Source organism: Phoxinus phoxinus (genome assembly GCF_949152265.1).
Source record: "Phoxinus phoxinus genome assembly, chromosome: 7".
Classification (NCBI taxonomy): Eukaryota; Metazoa; Chordata; class Actinopteri; order Cypriniformes; family Leuciscidae; genus Phoxinus; species Phoxinus phoxinus.
In genome coordinates, this window is record NC_136882.1 from 7,741,875 (window position 1) to 7,764,590 (window position 22,716).

The 22,716-nt window shown below is 38.9% G+C and overlaps 2 protein-coding genes across 4 annotated transcripts in view; one reads left to right on the forward strand and one right to left on the reverse strand.

The window, feature by feature from the left end:
- Positions 1-22,522, reverse strand: dcaf17 (ddb1 and cul4 associated factor 17). Of its 3 annotated transcripts, none has more exons than XM_079619827.1 (15): positions 22,276-22,522; positions 21,708-21,886; positions 20,727-20,830; positions 20,553-20,643; positions 20,334-20,470; positions 20,169-20,247; positions 10,746-10,835; positions 9,531-9,638; positions 9,332-9,437; positions 3,727-3,869; positions 3,329-3,438; positions 3,061-3,148; positions 2,771-2,851; positions 482-637; positions 1-390 (listed from the first exon to the last, which is right to left on the reverse strand). In XM_079619827.1, the coding sequence occupies exons 2-15, from the start codon at positions 21,867-21,869 to the stop codon at positions 271-273; spliced, it is 1,575 nt and encodes a 524-aa protein (XP_079475953.1). In that variant the 5' UTR covers positions 21,870-21,886; positions 22,276-22,522; the 3' UTR covers positions 1-270. The 3 variants fall into 3 exon arrangements, 2 of the variants coding, with proteins under 2 accessions (XP_079475953.1, XP_079475954.1); XM_079619828.1 differs by having other exon boundaries at positions 22,212-22,333; XR_013798462.1 differs by having other exon boundaries at positions 2-390; positions 3,048-3,148; positions 22,276-22,384.
- mettl8 (methyltransferase 8, methylcytidine) overlaps positions 21,831-22,716 on the forward strand; it is a 13,573-nt gene continuing 12,687 nt past the window's right edge. Inside the window, exon 1 of the mRNA XM_079619619.1 lies at positions 21,831-21,960. The gene's annotated coding sequence lies outside the window, so the exon portion shown is untranslated. The remainder of the gene's footprint in view (positions 21,961-22,716) is intronic.

Sequence of the window (22,716 nt, forward strand, 5' to 3'; positions counted from 1 at the left end):
ATGTGTCACAAACTGGTCTTTAATTATAAAGGTATAAGTAAATGTTATAATAAAATAACTGAATACAAAAGTGTAGAAAAGTTTTTTTTTTCCAGTCGAAAAATTATAGTGTGCGATATCCATCTATTTAAAAACAAATGTTTTCTGCTCATAAGATGTAAAAAATGCACAAATAAACCAATTATAATACAGTACCAGATATACAAATACGTTGTTTTTTTTGCACTACAGTCCATTAGTAATCAACATATACAGGAATATGAAAAGTGCTTATGGTTCATCTGAAGGTCTTCTCTTCATTTTATAAACGTGGCAGCAGAAGGTGTTATTTTTCTCCTGGACAGTATGAATAATCGTGTCTCTATCAAAGTACACTTCATGACTGTAGGTCTGAAAAACAAAGGACAGAGAAATGTTAGGTTATGATGACAAATGGAGTGAATGATATCTAAAAAAAAAAACATTAATTTAAATGCCATACCACATCCCATGGCTCTTTTAGAGGAACTCTCTTCATTAAAATCCCTGTCTTATTGTCATGTAGACGAAGATGGGCTTGTCCTTCATCTTCAGCGTGAGTGACGTCTATCACAGCCAACAGATCAAGTTCATCTTCATACTTCACCATCCTGAAAGTCTAGAAAAGATCTCCAAGTTACGTAACAAATAAACAATACGGACCGTCTCAGAGACTTTATCACACAGTGAACTCGGGTCGAAGAACGGTAAGGAGCGGTTCCAGTTATATTTCCACAAGAGCACGGCACGATTAGAAATTTTTATTATAGAATTAAAAGATCATTTTCCATAACACGTTCGTTATTTACATCTTACAAGTCTCTACATGCTTGACTCTACATGACAATGAAACCATATCTGTACTGGCTGAGCCGGATTGGCATGGATTGGTTAAAGGTGAACTATGCAGGTTTTTTACCTTAACTGAACAGCTTCGGAGTCGTTGGAATGGTTATATTACTTTTTTCGGGTTGAATGGTGGTCGCCTCGCACCCCCCTATCGCCTGTGAGCGGAAAAACCACCCTTGCAACTTTGGGCCGGAGGGTATCACGTGATATCAGGTCTCGCGATGTAACAAATTGCTTTACGGCAAAACAAATCTGTTAAATTCTGTCATTATTGCGCTCCCTCATGCTGTTCGAAACCGAATGAAGAAGAGGTTTTAAAGATTGTCCCGTCTGCTTTGATGTCGTTGATCTACTGGCCTCTGGTATCTGAACGTCGCCAATGAGTTTTTCGACAGTGTTGTCAAATATCTATTCCGAAGCTGTAGGGAGAGCTCTATAGAGAAACCTGCGGGAAAAAAGCGAGAATACAGCGAAGAAATTCCCGAAAATGCCAATTTGGCCCGATGGTGGAAAAACGGCTTATTTTAATTTTTAAGGTTTTAATATTATTTAAGGTTCCAATCAGATGATTGGATTGAGAAATCTGTCATTTACTCCCCATCATGTGTAAAACCCTTAAAAACACTCTTAAAAATAAAGGGGGTTTTCATAGTGATGCCACAGAAGAACAATGTTGGTTTCTCCATGAACTTTTCAATGAACAGTTCTTAAAATCACAAGTGGACGACGCTAAATAAAAACGAAAACGTATTGAGTTTGTCCACTTTCAACCACTTCCAGAGGTAGTTGAAAACACATTCGACCGGATTGCTTTCGTAGTCTAAACGCTCATGGCTGATTTAATACTTCTGTGTCGGACCGACGCCGGAGCCTCTACGCTGTAGGCAACGCGTTGGTTTTCTTCTGCGTCGTTGTCCGCGTTGACGCGCAATTACACATGCAGAGGGAGCGTGTGAAGCCCGAGGGAGGGGTTCTAGCAGACCAATCACAGCGCTAGCGTCTGCGTAGAATTGACGCGTTGTTACATTTTTGGAGAGGTGCACGTCAGGGTACGGGCGCTACACATAGCCTATGACGTAGCTATGCCGTGAGTTCAACGCAGAAGTATAAATTGGACTTTATGTGATCGAATGTGTTCAAACAGCGTCTACTCTCCTCCTACTGATCTAATGAGTAACATTATGAGAAGAGCGCTAGCCAGACGGGGTTTAAACTTTGTCAGATAAAGACCAAGTTTGGTTTGAAGATGAAAAATGTACCAAACACAATGTTCTCTCACCATTCCTGATTTCTAACACACACTCACAGCGTTCGGCTGGTATTGTGTCTATCAGAGCAGAAATTAAAGCTGATGATCTCCGTATGTTTACCGTGGTCTCCGTGTGCGTTCACATATAAATTACACAAGCTTATTTTATCCATGTAGCGTCAGGACGAAATCAGGATAATTCGTTGTAGTTAATTATCCATATATACAGATACAGAGGCAATTTTAAATATGTATGCAATACTTGATCATAACCATGATTAATAATTATGAATATATATTCCCCTCATTTGAGCTGATTCGCTTAGATCGAAAGATCTCAAAAATTCTAATTATTTACCCGCCCATAGACTCTCCCCTCGTAGAAATCAGGACAGAAGTGGTTGAAAGTGGACAAAAGAGACGGATTAAAAAGGTGTAAACGGGAATGTGTCTCACTCGTGAACTTGTGACTACTCGACTTGTACTCGACTAAAACGCGAAAGTGGTTTGAAAGTGGACAAGCTCAAAACGTTTTATACCCCGTTTACTCCTGTATTTAGTGTCGTCCACTTGTGATCCGATCGACTAAAACGCATCTTAATACCAGGTGTAAGCAGGACCTTAGTGTGTGTGTGGGCTGGTGGTCGGCTGTACCTCTTGTGCAGGGTCATCATCCAACAACTGGAATCTCCTTTTCACTGTACGACCAGAAGAGGTCACAATCACCTGAGGAGCCTGTGGGCATGAAGAACCTGGTTTACAAACCATCCAAAAAAAAGCCTTCTATGCAGTATTAATCTTCTTTTACAATCAATATCAGCTGCTGAGTGAGTGAGTGAGTGACAAAATCCTACGTTTGACGGTTAAAAAAGAATATAGTATCAAAATTTTAATAATATTCTGTTGCTACTACAGCTAGTAATGAACCCACAGACAACAATTACACTATTGTCACGAGCAGCGGAGATGGAGAAGTCCGTGACTATCTCACACTTCCAGTCACATCCGGTTTCAGCCATGATCTTCAGGACACTGTAACAGAGAAAATTAAAAACAGCAAATATAGATAATTATAGATATTCAAAGTCATGGATCCTCATGCACTTGTTTATGATTGTCCAAAGACACTGTTTATAATAAGATTCCTGTTACATACGTATATTTAATGTGCAACTTCGTCTTTCTTTTGCCATATATAATAATCATGCTCACTTTATTGCGCTGGGCCCTGCATGAACAATTCGGCCTGAATCATCTGGGTGAAAAAAGATCCAGTCTGCTTCCAGAGAGTCACACTTCATGTCCTGAACACCGTTTCTAGCCTGATGACAGATCATTGGATTATATAGACACATAACAAAAGAAAAACAGCTTAAATTAAATTACACGTGTCAATTATCTTTTTCTTAGTACAAAAGTCTTAATTTACTGTGTAATTATATACGTATTATCTGATAAACCTAATACTATTTGTCTTGTCTTGCCATAAAAGTTTAATATGTCCACCATAATAGATAATCATTTCAACCTAAAAGGTTACACACATTCACTGCATGTACAGGATTTTTTTGCGTAGGACTATGAATGTGTGTGTGAATCAGAGTAATCACCAGCTCTCCGTCCGTGATGGAGCAGATATGATGTGTTCCTCTGTGTCTCGTGTGGTTGGGGGTGTAGATGTAGTGCCAGGGATGACCTCCGATCTGAACCCCGTTCTCAAAGTATGACATCTCAAACAATACGGGAGGACACTCTGTAGAGAGACGTATAACAACTGTATCACCCACAAACGATGCTTTCACATCGAACTTTGGATACAATTGAACGGCTAATTCACACCTGTACGATAGGTGGCGCCGAACGAGAATGCATTTTTCCTCATGCATGTATCCCGTAGGTCTTTGCATTTCACACACTCATTTACAAGTTTCCTGATTTACAATATTATCATAAATTAAGATACTTTCTACACTATGAAAACTGGTAGAACTCTTCTAGAAAAAAAAAAGGTAGAAAAGCTTCTCTCAAAAGCTAAAACTGCGAAATTCCTCATAGTAATCCCAATAATTCAAAATAACGCCAATATAAATTACATTCATATCACAGTTTGGTGTTTAATGATGTCGGTGTCGTCGAACATTTTATCACAGTTTTCGTTGACGAAATGAACACTATTGACAACTCATAAGAAATAATAACAATGGGCCTCATTCACCAATATCTTCCTAAGAATTTTCTTAACTTAGTACTTAATAAACTTCCTAAGAAAAGTCTATGTCGGATTCATGACATTCAACAGAATTGTTCGCACTTGTTTTCTTAGGATTGATGAATCCCATGTAAATTGCAGTGTTACTGTTTCTTTGCATGCTATGAGTTTTTTTTTTTTTAACAAATGATCAGAAATACATTACAGTAAAATACTATCAGTGTAAACGACTGTAGAATTAATAATAAATAAAATGCAGGAACCAATTTTTTGGAGCAAACTGTCATCACTCAAATGTGCGTACGAGTGCTCTTGAGAGTGTGTAGATTTTGTTCTTAGCTAAGAACAAATCCAAGATAAAAAAACATTAGCGAATGTCAGAATCTTCGTAAAAAGTGCGTAAGTGGGGTTTATGAACACATTTCTTCGTAAGAACGGTTGGTGAATGAGGCCCATTGTACTTTAACAGCATAACTTTGTCACATTGGACCTGGACATTTTTCTCAACTTAATTAAAGAGAGACAATTACATCAGTAATTCATTGATTCCCTCAGAAACTCTTACTTCACTTCAACTTTTTTTTCAGTAATGTTTCATAGTTATTACAGAGGTGGATAATGAAAAATAAGTAGAAAAATCATTGGATATTTTGAAAAATGAAGAACAGCCTTTAAGCAGAATTATTCCTGGAATGACCATGATTGGTCACCAAAAAGCCTAAGAAAGTAACTGGATAATTTTACTGCAAAATATGCCATAGATGTGATCTACGCCTGGTTTCAAGGCTTAAGCCTGTAGTCCCAGACTAAAAACACATGTTTGTGTTGTCTTAACTGAAAGCAGCTTGCACTGACTTGTGAAAATATGTCAGTGCCATTGTTTTGTCTCGAGATTGACACCAGTAATGTTTTTTCTAAGGCATGTTTATAAAAACGACTTTAATGCCCTAATTAAACTGAAGCCTAATCCTAGCTTAATCTAAACCCTGTCTGTGAAACCGGGCCGTAAAGTAATGTTTTACACAGGCTCAGTTTTGTCATATACAGTGATGTGAAAAAGAAAGGACATCCTTCTGAATTATATGGTTTTACGTATCAGGACATAATAAAACATCATCTGGTCTTTAGCAGGTCTTAAAATTAGGTAAATACAACCTCAGGTGAACAACAACACATGACATATTACACTGTGTCGTTATTTATTTAACAAACATTAGCCATGTGTGCCAAACTAAGTACACCCATACTGCTTCCATAAGAAATGAAGAGGGCAAGTAGCAGTCAGACACTACTAATCAAATATCTTTGATCATTAATTGATCTTCAGCAAGCATGACCGCCTCTATAAAAGCAGAAGTGTTGGCAGTTTGCTGGTCTGGAGCATTCATGTGTGTGTTAACACAATGCCAAAGAGGGAAGACATCAGCAATGATCTTAGAGAAGCAATTGTTGCTGCCATCAATCTGACAAGGGTTATACGGCCATTTACAAACAATTTGAAGTCCGTCATTCTACAGCGAGGAAGATTATTCATAAGTGGAAAACATTCGAGACAGTTGCCAATCTTCCCAGGAGTGGACGTCCCAGCAAATTCACCGCAAGGTCAGAGCGTCCACCGCTCAGAGAAATCGCAAAAAAACACCCGAGAGCTTCATCTCAAACTCTACAGGCCTCAGTTAACATGTTACACGTTAAAGTTAATGACAGTACAATTAGAAAAAGACAGGGCAAGTATGACTTGTTTTGAAGGGTTGCAAGGAGAAAGCTTCTTCTCTATAAAAAGAACATGGCAGAATGGCTTAGGTTTGCGAAGTTGCATCTGAACAAACAACAAGACTTCTGGTTCAAACAACGTCCTTTTTTTCCAACAGTCAAGCATGGTGCTGGAGGGCTGATGATTTGGGCTGGTTTTGCAGCCACCTGACCTGGGCATTGAGTAAGCCATGAACTCCTCTGCATAACAAAGTATTCAAGAGACAAATGTGAGGCCATATGTCCACAGCTAAAGCTTGGCTCAATCAGGCCGATATTGTGGTCATGCAACAGGACAATGACACAAAGCACACCAGCAAATCTACACCAGAATGCAGTCAAAATCCAGACCTCAACCCGAACGAAATGTTGCGGCGGGACCTTAAAGGGTTAGTTCACCCAAAAATGAAAATTCTGTCAGTAATTACTCACCCTCATGTTGTTCCAACCCCGTAAGACTTTCGTTCATCTTCGGGACACAGATTAAGATATGTTTGATGAGATCTGAGAGCTGTCTCACTCCTTCATAGGCTGAAGGTAATTTCATCTGCCAGTCCAGAAAAGTTAGTAAAGATATCCTTAAAATAGTCCAAGTGACTAGTGGCTGAACCTTAAAGGAATAGTTCACTTTCCAAAAATGTTTTATAAATTTAATTTTTTTTTGAAAATGACCGATCGTTTTGCTGGATAAGACCCTTATTTCTCGTCTGGGGTCGTGTCGAGACTTTGAAGCTGCATTGAGACGGACATTTGAACATTGGGATAGATTGCCATTGAAGTCCATTCTGTGTAGAAAAATCCTGGAATGTTTTACTCAAAAACCTAAATTTATTTTCGACTGAAGAAAGAAAGACATGGAAATCTTGAATGACATCGGGGTGAGTAAATTATCAGCAAACATTTTTTTGAAAGTGAACTAATCCTTTAAAGGGATGTTCGGAGTAATTTCAACCTAAGGTCCTTTGCACCATGACCTCGAGCCAAACACCCCCCCAGAAGCTTTTTTTTCCCTTGGTCGAACATTATTAAAGTTAGAGCTTATTTATGGAGCTTTTCCACTGCATGGTACGGTACGGCTCGGTTCGGTACGGCTCACTTATGGCGCATTTCCACTGCATAGTACGGTACGGTACGGCTCGCTTCGCCTCGCTTTAAATGGTACCACCTCTGTTGAGGTTCCAAGCGTACCGTACCGATACTAAACGTGACGTGAAAACACTGCAGATCACTGATTGGTCAGTCACTTCAGCGTCATTGTATTTGCGATACGAGACACTAAACCTAAACCCGCTAGATTTAAATAGCCAGACAACAGCCAACGCAGTAGCACCTGTTTTTAGAGTATTTACTTGACAAAATAAGTAAAAAAAATCAAAAAAGAAATGGCTGAATCATGGTCAGTGGACGAGGTGTCGACGTTCCTCTCGTTGATTGCCGCCGGACCTACAAACAGTGTAGGGACAAATTAGAGGCGACAACTATTAACGATCAGTCCCACCCACTTTGAAGCGGTACTAACTGCAGTGGAAAAGCAACCGATCTAAAGCAAACCGAACCGTGCCGTACCGAGTCGAGTCGTACCACGCAGTGGAAAAGCGAAGCGAGCCGAACCGTTCCGCGCCGAGACGAACCGTACCGAGCCGTACCATGCAGTGGAAAAGCGCCATTAGAGATATCAGCCGACTGCCTTAGTGCAGGCATTAATGGATCCAAGTGTGTATCTGGTAAATTACCCCACTAATAATGCCCAGAATGGTACCAAACTTCTACAGTAGTACAAATAGGTTCTGTACTCATAAAACGAGGCATTGGAAAGTTTGTAAGTTACATCCTGAGTTTATTTAAATAATATGATGGCTTATACTACCGCTAACCCGGACGTCGAGGTCACTTCAGTGATTTAGGAAAAGCCCGTAAAAACTCCTGGCAGAAAGCGACGCATAAGGATGTAGTGTAAACAAATGTGATTTTTGCAAAGGACTTTTCCCAAATCACAGAAGTGACCTCGACGTCCGGGTTAGCGGTAGCATGAGCCATCAGGCAAGTGTTATTTAAATGACGCTCACGATCATTTGTTGGGAAAGTGTGAAAGCTAAGCCGTTCATTTTGCGCACTTTTACGTTTTCTCGTTGGTTTCTCATGATTCGGACATCCAGGAAATGCACACTCTAGAACCATTTTAAACACTACATCGAGACCCGTCTGCGTCATCTTCTCAGATCTCGCGCATGCGTCGAGGCGCTCTCATGAACTCACGTCAGAGGCCCACACAGAAAAACAATAATAGTTGAATAAAGTCGTTATTTTAGTTTTTTTTGTGCACAAAAAGTATTCTCATCGCTTGATAAACTTGAGGTTGAGCCACTGTAGTAACTTTTAGACTATTTTAACGATATCTTTACTAACTTTTCTGGGCCGGCAGAATACAATTCATTTTTGGGTGAACTAACCCTTTAAGAGAACGGTACATAAATAAATGCACACAAACCTCAAAGAAATTAAGCAACATTGTCCAGAAGAGTGTTCCTCCAGAATAAAGGATAAAGTCATACAGAAAATGATTACTTCAAGTTATTGCTGCTAAAGGTGATTCTACAAGCAATTAAATCATAAGGTGTACTTAGATTGTCACACATGCCTCTTACATGTTGTCTTTATTTTTGTTAAACAATGACACAGTGAAATATGTCCTGTGTTGTTGTTCATCTGAGGTTGTAAAGACCAGATGGTTTTTATTATGTCCTGATCCATACAACTATAGAATTTAAAAGGGTGTCCTATCTTTTTCACGTGACTGTAGATTAGATGTGTGTACTATGTAATAATAAGCTCAGTGGTAAGAAAAGGTGTTTTGTAGGCTCATGTTATGACCCTGGACTGTCAGAGTGAGAGATTGCACTGTGTTTTCAACATAATGGGAACAAAATATTCCATCACACATGAGGCACGAGGTCCTGAATGTAAAATAACTAATGGTGCAAAATAACTGCACAACTTTGACAGTTACACCTAAATAGATTATGCCATTTTAATTTACACATTTTTAAAAATGTGTCTAATCTAAAGAGACAAAAATAATATTATGTACACATAGAAATCCCCCATTTAAGGTTAGATACATTTTGTTTAAAAAACAAATACTGAATCAACACTTTATCCACACCTTTTCAAGACATTTGGAGCATTTTGAGGGAAATATGGCAGTTATTTGACACTTTTTTTTTTTTACTGTATATAAAATATCAGTCACCCACCATGAATGTGAATGTTGACCGGAATACCATATGGAGCCTCTCCCACAATTCCCTTTCCACCATTAATCTCACACTGCTGTCCCAGAGACAATTTCTCAATTCTATACTGTAGAGAAAAGAACACATATGGAATGATGACGATAAAACAAACCGGGCCAATAAACCAAACAATCACAAAAAGGAATTAAGTTTCAATTACCTTATTTACTATGTACTCAAAACTGTAAAGTTTGACATGTTTTGAGCTGTGTGATACAGCTAAGACTCCCTGTGACAGCAGCACATCCACCGCCGTCTTACCAAAGACCTGAACATAACGTAACATAACGTAATGTAACGTAACATAGCATACCGTAACATAGCATACCGTAACATAACGTAGCATACCGTAAAACATACCGTAACATAGCAAACGTAACATACCGTAACATAGTATACCGTAACATAGCATACCGTAACATAGCATACCGTAACATAGCATACCGTAACATAGCATACCGTAACATAGCATACCGTAACATAGCATACCGTAACATAGCATACCGTAACAATGTAACATAGCATACCGTAACATAGCATACCGTAACATAGCATACCGTAACATAGCATACCGTAACAATGTAACATAGCATACCGTAACATAGCATACCGTAACATAGTATACCGTAACATAGCATACCGTAACATAGCATACCGTAACAATGTAACATAGCATACCGTAACATAGCATACCGTAACATAGCATACCGTAACATAGCATACCGTAACAATGTAACATAGCATACCGTAACATAGCATACCGTAACATAGTATACCGTAACATAGCATACCGTAACATAGCATACCGTAACATAGCATACCGTAACATAGCATACCGTAACATAGTATACCGTAACATAGCATACCGTAACATAGCATACCGTAACAATGTAACATAGCATACCGTAACAATGTAACATAGCATACCGTAACATAACGTAACATAACATACCGTAACATAGCATACTGTAACATAGCATACCGTAACATAACGTAACATAACATACCGTAACATAGCATACTGTAACATAGCATACCGTAACATAACGTAACATAACATACCGTAACATAGCATACCGTAACATAGCATACCGTAACATAGCATACCGTAACATAACAAAACATAACGCAACATAACATCTTTTATATTGATTCATTAATTTGACAATGCAAATTTTAATATATTTAAATAATAAAATTAAATATTTATCGAAATATCTCATCCTGAATTCCACAGGTTTCACTAAAATATTTAGCATCAGCATAAGTGGAGCTAAATTGAAATGACTGAATTAAAAAAGATAAATTATAAAAATGTGTGACATTCCCTTACAACAAAAATAGATCTGTGTGAATGTACTTGTGCAGATATTACTTTTTTATTTATCTCCAGCATTCCTACAAGCTCCAGTGGAAAGACTTGAAATACGGCCAGACGCATGAGGATGTTATTATCAACACCAGCCTGAGAGAGAGAGAGAGAGAGAGAGAGAGAGAGAGAGAGAGAGAGAGAGAGAGAGAGAGAGAGAGAGAGAGAGAGAGAGAGAGAGAGATAGATGAAATAACCATTGAAAAAAGTACCCTCACTCAGATGGTCTTGAAGCTGCAAACAACAGAAAAACGAAGTAAACTTGAATGTTATTAATATTATTTGGCTCCAAGCCCTTATACTATCCTTAAAGGTAGGGTAGGTCAGAATTGTCTAAAAAAAACTTTTATTCAAATTTGTTTAAACTGTCTTTATATACCAATGCATAATTAAAATGTAAGTTCTCTGATAAAAAGAGTATAAAAATCGAGTGACTCTAGACCGTTTAATCTTCATTAAACACAGCTCATTAATTCCATTCACTCCCACCTAAAAACGGGTGCGCGACTGCGCGCACGTGGGCAGAGCCAGTAATAACGGCGGTAGTCATGGCGACGTCGAGTGACAGTCGCGCAAGCCAATCCTGTGATTCGTCCCGAATGGAAATAATGAGCTGTGTTTAATGAAGATTAAACGGTCTAGAGTCACTCGATTTTTATACTCTTTTTATCAGAGTACTTACATTTTAATTATGCATTGATATATATAGAAAGTTTAATCAAATTTGGTAAAAAGTTTTTATATAAATCCTACCTACCCTACCTTTAAGACCATGCAAATATAGTGTTGGTAGCACATATTGTCAGAACACCGGATCTGCCAATACTGCAGCCAAGAAGATATTGACACAGAGCAACACTTTCTCACCAGCTGCCCTATCTAAGAGGAAAATTAGGAGGAAATCATATCCAAAATTTAAAATAATTTGCATACTTCCATACTATATAGTAGGCGAAAAATCAGTATTCAAAATCCGAATTCACAGTACCGGTAGGCCTACTCATTAAAGAGTAGAGGTGGGAGACACAGGGTACCTCACACGATACTGATAATATCTCGATACAGCAATAATCAATATTCAATTCAATTCAATTCAAGTTTATTTGTATAGCGCTTTTCACAATACACATTGTTTCAAAGCAGCTTTACAGAAAATGCATTTCAAAAATATACATACAAAAATACAGTTAGTTAATCATGAAATTTAGGGCATAACATATCGCCGGCGTTGGGTCGTCTCTTCACAGGCGTCGAGTCGTCTCATCACAGGCGTTGGGGCATCTGAAGTCTCCATGAGAGGCTGGATACATAACTGGAGCTGACGAACTCTATTTGAGTTATCTCGGGACAGGCGTCCCGAGATAACAACAAAAAAGGCAGATGGGAAATAATTAGCGTAGCTGCTGTTCATAATATGAATGCATTTGATCTGATTTAACTGTAGTATAAAAGGTATGAGATGCATCATGTGAATGCTTGGCTAAAGAGATGCGTCTTTAATCTAGTTTTAAACTGGTAGAGCGAGTCTGAGCCTCGGACAATATCAGGAAGGCTATTCCAGAGTTTAGGAGCTAGATGTGAAAACGCCCTCCCTCCTTTAGTGGACTTAGATATCCTAGGTACGACCAGAAGCCTCGAATTTAGTGATCTTAAAGAGCGCGATGGATTATATGGCGATAGAAGATCTCTTAAATACACAGGAGCTAAACCATTTAGGGCTTTATAGGTCAGTAACAATACTTTGTAATTGATACGGAACTTAATAGGTAACCAGTGTAGAGATGATAAAATTGGTGTTATATGATCATATTTTCTTGACCTAGTAAGAACTCTAGCGGCTGCATTTTGGACTAACTGTAGCTTGTTTATTGAGGATGCAGGACAACCAGCTAATAGAGCATTACAGTAATCTAGTCTCGAGGTCATGAATGCATGAACTAACTTTTCTGCATCAGAAACTGATAGCATGTTACGTAGCTTAGCAATGTTTCTAAGGTGGAAAAAGGCTGTTCTTGTGACATTTGAAATATGATTTTCAAAAGACAAGTTGCGGTCTAGTATAACACCCAGGTCTTTTACTGTAGAGGATAAAGTAACAGGACGTCCATCTAGATTAAGGTTGTATTGTAAGAGGTTTTGTGGGCAGTTTTTTGGACCAATCAGTAATACCTCCGTTTTATCTGAATTTAATAGAAGAAAATTACACGTCATCCAATATTTTATATCTTTAACACACTCTGTCATTTTAGATAATTTAGTGTTATCATCTGGTCTAGATGAAATATATAATTGAGTGTCATCAGCATAACAGTGGAAACTTATTCCATGTTTTCTTATAATATTACCAAGTGGCAGCATATAAATTGAGAATAGCAGGGGGCCTAATACAGATCCTTGCGGCACTCCATAATTTACTGACGTTATCTTTGATTTTTCCCCATTTAAATGGACAAAATGGTAACGGTCTGATAGGTACGATCTAAACCAGCTTAATGCCTGTCCCTGAACACCAGTGTAATTTTGAAGTCGATCTAAGAGTATTTTATGATCTATAGTGTCAAACGCAGCGCTAAGATCGAGTAAAACTAGTATTGAGATACAGCCTTGGTCAGAAGCTAAAAGTAAATCATTTGTAATTTTAACCAGCGCAGTTTCTGTGCTATGATGTGGCCTGAATCCAGACTGAAACTTTTCATAGATATCGTTTTCTTGCAAGAAAGAGCACAATTGAGCGGACACAACTTTTTCAAGTATTTTAGACATAAATGGAAGATTTGAAATGGGTCTGTAATTTGCTAGGTTATTTGGATCTAATTGTGGTTTCTTAATAAGAGGTTTTATAACTGCTAGCTTGAATGTTTTTGGAACATGTCCTAAAGATAAAGACGAGTTAATAATATTGAGAAGAGGCTCTTCCACTACAGGTAACACTTCTTTCAGTAGTTTAGTGGGTATTGGATCTAATAAACATGTTGTTGGTTTAGATGCAGTGATAAGTTTATTTAGCTCTTCCTGTCCTATAGTTGTAAAGCGCTGTAGTTGTTCTTGAGGGGCGATAATTGAGGCTGAATCATAAGACGCTGTCAAAGATTGTACATTTACAATTGTGTTTCTGATGCTTTCTATTTTCTCAGTGAAGAAATTCATGAAATCATTACTATTAAAATGTAACGGAATATTTTGTTCAGGTGATGTCTGTTTATTTGTTAATCTAGCCACAGTGTTAAATAAAAACCTTGGATTGTTTTGGTTATTTTCTATTAGTTTGCGGAGATGCTCAGCCCTGGCTGCTTTTAGAGCCTTTTTATAACGTGACATACTGTCTTTCCACGCGATTCTAAAGACCTCTAAATTAGTTTGTTTCCATTTGCGCTCTAAGTTACGAGTTTCTCTCTTGATAACATGCGTAGCACTGTTGTACCATGGTGCTTTAGTTTTCTCTCTAACCTTTTTTAGTCTAATTGGTGCAACAGTTTCTAATGTACTAGAGAAAATGGTGCTCATACTGCTAGTCATTTCCTCTAGCTCATCTGTTTGTTTGGGTTCACTGAGGAGCGGAGATAGATCAGGTAAGCTATTCAAGAATCTATCTATAGTGGTTGGAAGGATTGTTCTGCCTGGTCGATAACGTGGCGCAACATGACACATTTCAGCCGTACGTAGTATGCAAGTTACCATGTAATGATCAGTGACATCATCACTTTGCGGTATAATATCTATATTGGTTGGATCGGTTCCATATGATATAATTAAATCTAGAGTATGATTAAGACGATGAGTGGGACCACTAACGTTTTGCTTGACCCCAAAGGAGTTTAATAAATCTGTAAACGCAGCTCCTAACGCATCATTTGTGTTATCAACGTGTATGTTGAAATCTCCAACAATTATTGCCTTATCGACATTGACCAATAGATCTGAGAGAAAATCTGCAAACTCTTTTAGGAAATCAGCGTAAGGCCCTGGCGGTCTATATACGGTAGCCAAGGCTAGAGATAATAGGGATTTCTTTCTTACATCTAGGAGCGTAACATTTAGAACAAGTACTTCAAACGAATTAAACCTGTGACCTGTTTTCTGAGTAACATTAAGAATATCTCTATAGATTGTTGCAACACCGCCGCCACGACCAATCAGACGGGGCTCATGCTTATAACCGTATCCTGGTGGAGTGGACTCATTAAGACCGAAATAATCATTTGGTTTAAGCCAGGTTTCAGTAAGGCAGAGTACATCGAAGCTATTATCAGTGACCATTTCATTTACAATAACCGCCTTAGGTGTAAGCGATCTAATGTTTAGAAGACCTAGCTTTAGAAATTGTTTTTGTTCACTAATATTGAGATTTTCTGGTTTAATCACAATTAGATTTTTCTTAGATCCTACAGTAGATTTATTGTTTGGCCTCACTAAACGAGGAATAGACACTGTTTCTATATAGTGTTCTACACTGGTACTTATATCAATTAATTTGGGACAGCAAAGAATGTGATTTGGACTTTGACTTACTAGTCATATGGTGTGTAACGTCTTGGAGATGTTGTCCGACAGAACAGCCGCTCCGATTCTGCTGGGGTGCAGGCCATCAGCACGGTAGAGCCTAGGTCGCTCCCAAAACAGATTCCAATTATTTACAAAGAGCAGTCTCTGTTCATTACACCATGACATCAACCATTCATTTAGTGCAAACAATCTACTGAACCTTTCTTGTCCTTGTCGGTACGTGGGAAGCGGTCCAGACACGACGATCTTTGCTTCAGGCGATGTTCTGCGTACCGTCTCGATCAGGCTCCTGTAGTCCCTCTTCAGAACCTCCGTCTGCCGCAGCCTGATGTCGTTCACCCCCACGTGCAGCACGACAGCTCCGACGCGCTCGTCACCGTTCAGGATCTCGGGGACCTGCGCAGCGACATCGAGAACACGAGCACCAGGAAAGCAGTGAGTGCGCACCATACCTTTACCTGAGGTAGCGCGGACATGCCGGACCATGGAACTGCCGATGATCACAGCGTCGTCGCGTTCCGTCTCGCGAAGAGGGGAGAAGCGGTTCCGGGTGGAGATCTCGAAGACCGGGAGGGGCGGAGAGGTCCTTGCTCTGGTCCTGGCTCGTGTCTTCCGCTGTGGCATCACCCAGGGTCCATGGTGCTGTGTCGGTGTCGGGGTAAACGAAACCAGGGGTGCTCGGGTCCTGTGCAGAGAAATACACGGAGTAGAGGAGACCGGAGTCGAAAAGTTACTAACCACTGACTTGTGAGCATCGGCGCGTGATGCTTCAAGCGCTGATCGTCGGTCTCGCAGCTCGGCCTGCCTCCCCAGCAGATCACGGATCTGCTTCTCCACGGACTCCAGCTCCAACCGCACCGAATGCAGCTCAAACGTGTCCTCACCTGCACTCAGAGGTAGACACACATACGATGTATTCGCCATTATGACAGATGAACAATAAATTAGCAGTGATGCTACCAATATCACTACTAATTTAGGACTGAAATCATGGATAGAACCCGTATCCTTCCAGTGATTCGAGTGTAAATAAGACGGTCGATAGGAGAGACCACGCGTGCAAATGCTAGCGGGCTAACTTAACGTTAGAGATAGTAACGGAAGATCGGAAAGTTGGATATAACTAGCGATATCAAAGCAATCCGATTGTTTTTATTTTTTATTTATTTTTTATAGAGAGTAGTATCGGAGATATGTTCACACGCTCGCAAACTAACGTTAACAGTTAAGCGATTCGAAACACAAACACAAAAACAAGCGATTTGAAACACGAACTCCAAACACAACCAAAGCGGTTCGACCACAGACACAAACTTCAAACACAAACAAGCGAATTCGAAGCACAAACACAAACTTCAAACACAGACAAGCGATTTGAAACACAAACTCCAAACACAACCAAAGCGGTTCGACCACAGACCCAAACTTCAAACACAAACAAGCGAATTCGAAGCACAAACACAAATTTCAAACACAGACAAGCGATTTAAACACAAACTCCAAACACAACCAAAGCAGTTCGACCACAGACACAAACTTCAAACACAAACAAGCGAATTCGAAGCACAAACACAACTTCAAACACAGACAAGCGATTTAAACACAAACTCCAAACACAACCAAAGCAGTTCGACCACAGACACAAACTTCAAACACAAACAAGCGAATTCGAAGCACAAACACAACTTCAAACACAGACAAGCGATTTAAACACAAACTCCAAACACAACCAAAGCAGTTCGACCACAGACACAAACTTCAAACACAAACAAGCGAATTCGAAGCACAAACACAACTTCAAACACAGACAAGCGATTTAAACACAAACTCCAAACACAACCAAAGCGGTTCGACCACAGACACAAACTTCAAACACAAACAAGCGATTTCGAAGCACAAACACAAACTCCAACACAAACAAGCGATTTCAGTGATTCGAGTGTAAATAAGACGGTCGATAGGCGAGGCCACGCGTGCAATGCTAGCGGGCTATCGTTAGAGATAGTAACGGAAGTTCGGAAAGTTGGATATAACTAGCGATATCAAAGCAATCCGATTGTTTTTTATAGAGAGTAGTATCGGAGATATGTTTACACGCTGGAAAAATAGAAAATGCTCGTTTATAAATGAGTGTAAAGAACAAAATCAACGATTTATGAATCAAGTCGACGGAGCTTCAAATACAAACACAGCGCTCACTCGCGACGCATGCGCGTGATAACAATATATCACTTGTTATGGAAATTTTACATTTAGATGTGTTTCTTTTACTTTTGTATGGGTACAACTTTTATTAGCATTGAAGATGTATTGTTTACTCATGAGAATTTAAAGGAATATAATCATATAAGCAAAAAGCACATTATTAAAGATATAAAACCAAGCTTTTAGAAATGTTAAAAGTTAGGACAAACTTTCAGGAACGAAATGTTCTCTGAGTCATGTGAAGGCTGACAATATGTGTGTGCACAGTTTCGATCAGCTGTTAAGATCTGCAGCTAAAAGCAGGACACTTTTTGCTGACATGACAAGTTGTTCTGTCTGATATAAATAATGTTGGACATGAGATCATGAGCACATGAGACCATGAGCTAAGAAGTCTGGGTTTAAGGTAACAAAAGGTTTTTTTACACAGGATGTGTTAGGGTATATAACATTGGCAAAAGGGACTAGCCTTCGCCTTCTCATGTCAGATGCTCTCTGCGTGAGAATGCCATGGGCCTTCTCATATCAGACGCTGTCTGTGTGGGAACGTCTTATTTCATGCATGAAATAAAATACTTTGTTTAAACTTTTGAGAATCGACTTTGTCTCCTTCATCCAGGTTTTTGAATATTGATAATTTCCACAACACACTAGACAATCCTATAATGATACATCACGATATCTGTCTAACTATGAAAACAAAATGACAGTGAAAAGGTTAAATGCAGGTTTAGACTTAAAAGTGGCTGGGGTATCTTTTATTTTTAGGAATATCGGCCACCATCTTGGTATCGGCTGATATATGTTAATTTTAAAGTTATCGGCCTGACAAGAAAATTCGTCCGATATATTTAAGCTGATAAATAATGGATTATTTCCTTCAGCGGAGACACTTCAGACGCGCACTGTTCAACATGATGATTCTGAACAGCTTGAAATTGGAATCACTTCAAAAAGGAAAATACCTGGGCTGACTTTTAATAGTCGAGGATTCGACGATTCGATTCGGAGAGGTCTGATTCGACTATGAACCTCATGGTCGAATAGTAGGGAAGTGTTATCAGAGCCGCTGCTAGCCATTTTGGTGACCTAAGCATAATTGCATAATGTATTTATGATGCCCCCTCCCCCGAGAAACTTCGTCTTCATGAGGAACACGCGCGCGGACTTAATCTCTCTCCCTCTACCGTGCACGCGCTACGCGGTTTGGAGCACAGTCTCTCTCTTACTCTCTCACACACGCATACTATGTAGAACTTACTTTTTAGAGATCAAAAAGTAATTATTTATTCAAAATAAGTACCTACTCAAGAGAGTATGTGATTTCAGACGCAGCCATTGTCTTACTAGTAGCAAACAAACAAACCCCCACACGCACTTCCCTGTAAACAATAGGAATGCTTCGCTATAGAGAGCCTAAGTCCCTCATCTCCGCTTCCGACTCATGGGACCCTATTTCCGAAAAAATATGTATGGTAGTCAATGGCGAGAGACAACTTATCTTTTTATTCCGTCTGAACTGTGCCCTGAATTACACATATGATGTTTGTCAATTAAAAAAATTATTATGAAAGTCAAGAAAGTCGCAGTTTGTCATAAAACAGAAGAGTAACATTTAATTTTATGTGAAAATCGCTCAATGAACTTCATCTCTCGTCTCGCACTGTACGTCACCGTTGCTCGTGTGTGTGCAGTCTGGTACAACACACTCCGGCATCACGGCGTAACGTTATGATTATAACGTAAGACTATAGAAAAAAATTACAGACGTTAGCTTCAGGAAAGTTAGCTTCATTCATTGAGAGTATGACGTCACATGTGCTCCTTTTGGGTTTGTAGTCTTTGTAATTACGTTTTTTCACAGTCTTATACCTCAACAGTTTTACATCAAACTGCGACTTTCTTGACTTTAAAATGTATCTTTTAAATTGACAAACATCATATGTGTAATTCAGGGCACAATTCAAACGAGATCAAAATATTTGTTGTCTCTCGCCATTGACTACCATACAATATCTTTCCGAAGTAAGGTCCCATGGTCCACCGGAAGGGGAGGGACTTAGGCTCTCTATACACTGTAACAATTGACCCTTCACAGGGAGCTTGATTGACAGATGATCTGACCAATCATACTTCGCCATCCGACAAAGCAGTCAGGAGAGTTAGTAGATTACCATGGGTGGATTTGAACTTGAATAACGGAGTGTACTGACGCCTTTCCGCGGTTAAAACAACATTCCTTCTGATGTTCATTCATGTTTATTTGATGCTATAAATGAACTAGAAGGAAGAGATGATCGGTTCACGAGAACTTTAGAGGCTCTACAGCGATCTGTCAGACACATGACAGAGCCACAAAACGGTATTTATTGTTTAAATTTCTATTAAAAAATTACCAAATTTGAAAGGTGAGACTTTGTTTAATATCAGAAGTAACCGAAAAGTAAGCTGGTCTGTCCTGTCTGTCAGTGTGTTGTCAGTCTCCTCTCTGCTCCGCAATGTGTTTTTCACTGCGTGAGAACATGGTGTGGCGTGAGAGCGGCGTAACTTGTCGGACCTAGCAACAGTAACTAAGGGGGTCTTTGTAAGGGGGTCTATTGACCGTCTTTGTGAACGGTCAATTATAATAATAATAGAAAAACAATTCAACTGAATTAAGAGAGTGCCCCAACTGCATATGAAATACATGCAACACAGATGTGAGCCTCAGTGGAGTCTGACCTGCCGTTGCAGAGTCGTCTGTTTGCTCTGAGTGGATTTGACATAAAATGTCTCCTGTGAGGAGTCCCAACCTAAAGATCTGTAAACAAACTCATATTAGTACAGCACAAAACACTTCATTTCAGACAATTTTCCAGCACCTCCAAGTAAGAGATGAGCAATCACCTGAATTTGAAATGCGAGGAGAGGAAGACCCGCTGTAGCGTTCCTCCGGTGTCAGCCGAGAGCCGATGTAACCAGTTATGAGCGGTCAGAGCCAGCAGACAGGCGTTCTGCTCTGAAGCATTCGGTAGAACATTGTCCTGCAAAGAAAATACAAATAAAAATCAATTCCCCAGAAAGTTATATGCAAATGAATGACGTTCAGCAGATGATCAGACTTACTAGAGGACACTGGCACAACAACGCGTCTTCAATCTTCTCAGTTTTGGGGGTTTTGGGAAGCTCGTACAGCTGCTCTGGCTCGGGCAAGAGGCTGTGATTTGTAATAAATGTTTCATATTTTGGGAAAACATACTTTTCCTAAGTATCATAACCTAATAAAATCAGACAGATTACCTGCTGTAACAACACCTGTAGTTATCAAAGTATATCCGTCCACTTTCATAAGCGATGAGGGACTTGGACGTCTTGCTCCAAACCTTTACGAATTCTGTGTCATCCTATAAAGTCATGACATACCGAACAGGTCAACATTTTAAATGCTCATTAAACCTGCATTAATTTGATTAAAGATACAGAAAAACTGTATAATATTGTGAAATATCATTACAATTTAAAATAATGGGTTTCTATTTGAACATACTTTAAAACGTCATTTATTCCTGTGATCAAAGCTGATTTTTCAGCATCATTACTCCAGTCTTCAGTGTCACATGATCCTTCAGAAATCATTTTAATAAGCTGATTTGCTCCAAGAAACACTTCTTATTATTATCAAACAGTTGTGATGCTTAATTTTATTTATAACCTGGCATACTTTTTTTTTCAGGATTCATTGATGAATAAAAAGTAAAAAAAAAAAAAGAACAGCACTTATTTTAAAATAGAAATCTTTTTTTTTATCATACTTTTATTCAGCAAGTATGTATTAATTAAATAAAATAAGTGATAGTTATGATTTATATATATGGTTAGAAAATATTTTGAATAACTGCTGTTCTTTTTAACTTTTGAATGAATCCTAAAAAGAATCACATGTTCCAAAAAAATATTAAGCAGCAAAACCGTTACCAATATTGATAATAAATCATCATATTACAATGAGTTCTGAAGGATCATGTGACACGTGAAGACTGGAGTAATGATGCTGAAAATTCAGATTTGCTTCAAATAAATAAATTATATTTTAAAGTATCCTATATTAAAACAAAAAAACATGTAATAATATTTCACATTTTTACTATTTTTTTCTGTATTTTTGATCAAATAAATGCAGGCTTGATGAGCATAAGAGACTTTCTAAAAATCTCTGGTACTGTAAATTAGAATCAAACTAATTACAAAACAAAAACCAGTATCAAACACAGCAATACTTACTTGGAGAATGATGTTTCTCAGGATCTTAAGGTTGGCTCCCAGTAATCTGCCAAAGTCATTGGAGAAAGATCCACTGGATCTTGAAGTCAGGACAGCACAGCTGTTCTTACTAGTGCGGGTGCACGCGGAGGAGCGCGCGCATGGGGACGGGACCGCGCACATGGGGAACGACGACACCACTACTCACACCATTCAAATAAAATGCACTGACTACCACAAACTAAGCGGAATAATCTTCAGAAATGGCATCTAAGTGAGTGCTGGGTAAAATCAACTCTCTGTCTTTTTGTATAGCGTTGCTCAAAATCATATTAGTTATATCCAAACCACAACAGTTAACTTAACGTTAGCTAATCTACCGAAGAGCATCTGCTTCCTATTAACATTACTTAACTTTACTCAAATATTTGCAAATACATTTGTTCATTTTGCTATTGTTAAAGTTGGTGTATTTTCATGAGACATTTTTTTTGCACTAAGCTAACATTTCAATTGTTTACATACATCCTCATCTCGGGCGTTTCAAGAACGTGGAAAAATCATAGATTACATTCGCATAAAATCTTACAGTTGTCTGCTTCTGGTGGTAATTATTTGGTTGCTTGACATTGTAATCAGCCGCTCACATGTGTTTACAAAAACTTCCGGGTTTACGTCATCTGAATGCGCATCGTCGCTGTTGCTAGCTGGGAAATGTAGTTTAATGCTTCACATCAGTAAAAATAGTCAGACCAGAGACTTGTTTCATAAAAGACGGTTAGAAAAGCGGGGATTAAACTCCAACACTTGAATGAACTTAACAAATAAATCGGGGCTAAAGCGGTTTCGTAAAAGGTAATTGAGGTTCACGCAATCCCACTAATTTGATCCAGGTTATGTAGTCTGGTTAAGCAGCACTAGAGGTCGATCATGGATCAAATCGATCCATCACAGCAAATGGCATATATTTTGTGTTGTTTTATGCGTTTGAGACATGTTTTTTTGCCTAAGTGCAAAACTTAAATTGCAA

Bases quoted from the DNA above. Each gene is read 5' to 3' on its own strand.
- dcaf17 (XM_079619827.1), bottom strand. From the start codon at position 21,869: ATGTGCGCGGTCCCGTCCCCATGCGCGCGCTCCTCCGCGTGCACCCGC. The intron at 20,471-20,552 runs GTAAGTCTGATC...TTTTCTTTGCAG, and splicing joins TGTTGTGCCAGTGTCCTCTA to GACAATGTTCTACCGAATGC. The intron at 3,439-3,726 runs GTGATTACTCTG...ATCTGTCATCAG, and splicing joins CCATCACGGACGGAGAGCTG to GCTAGAAACGGTGTTCAGGA.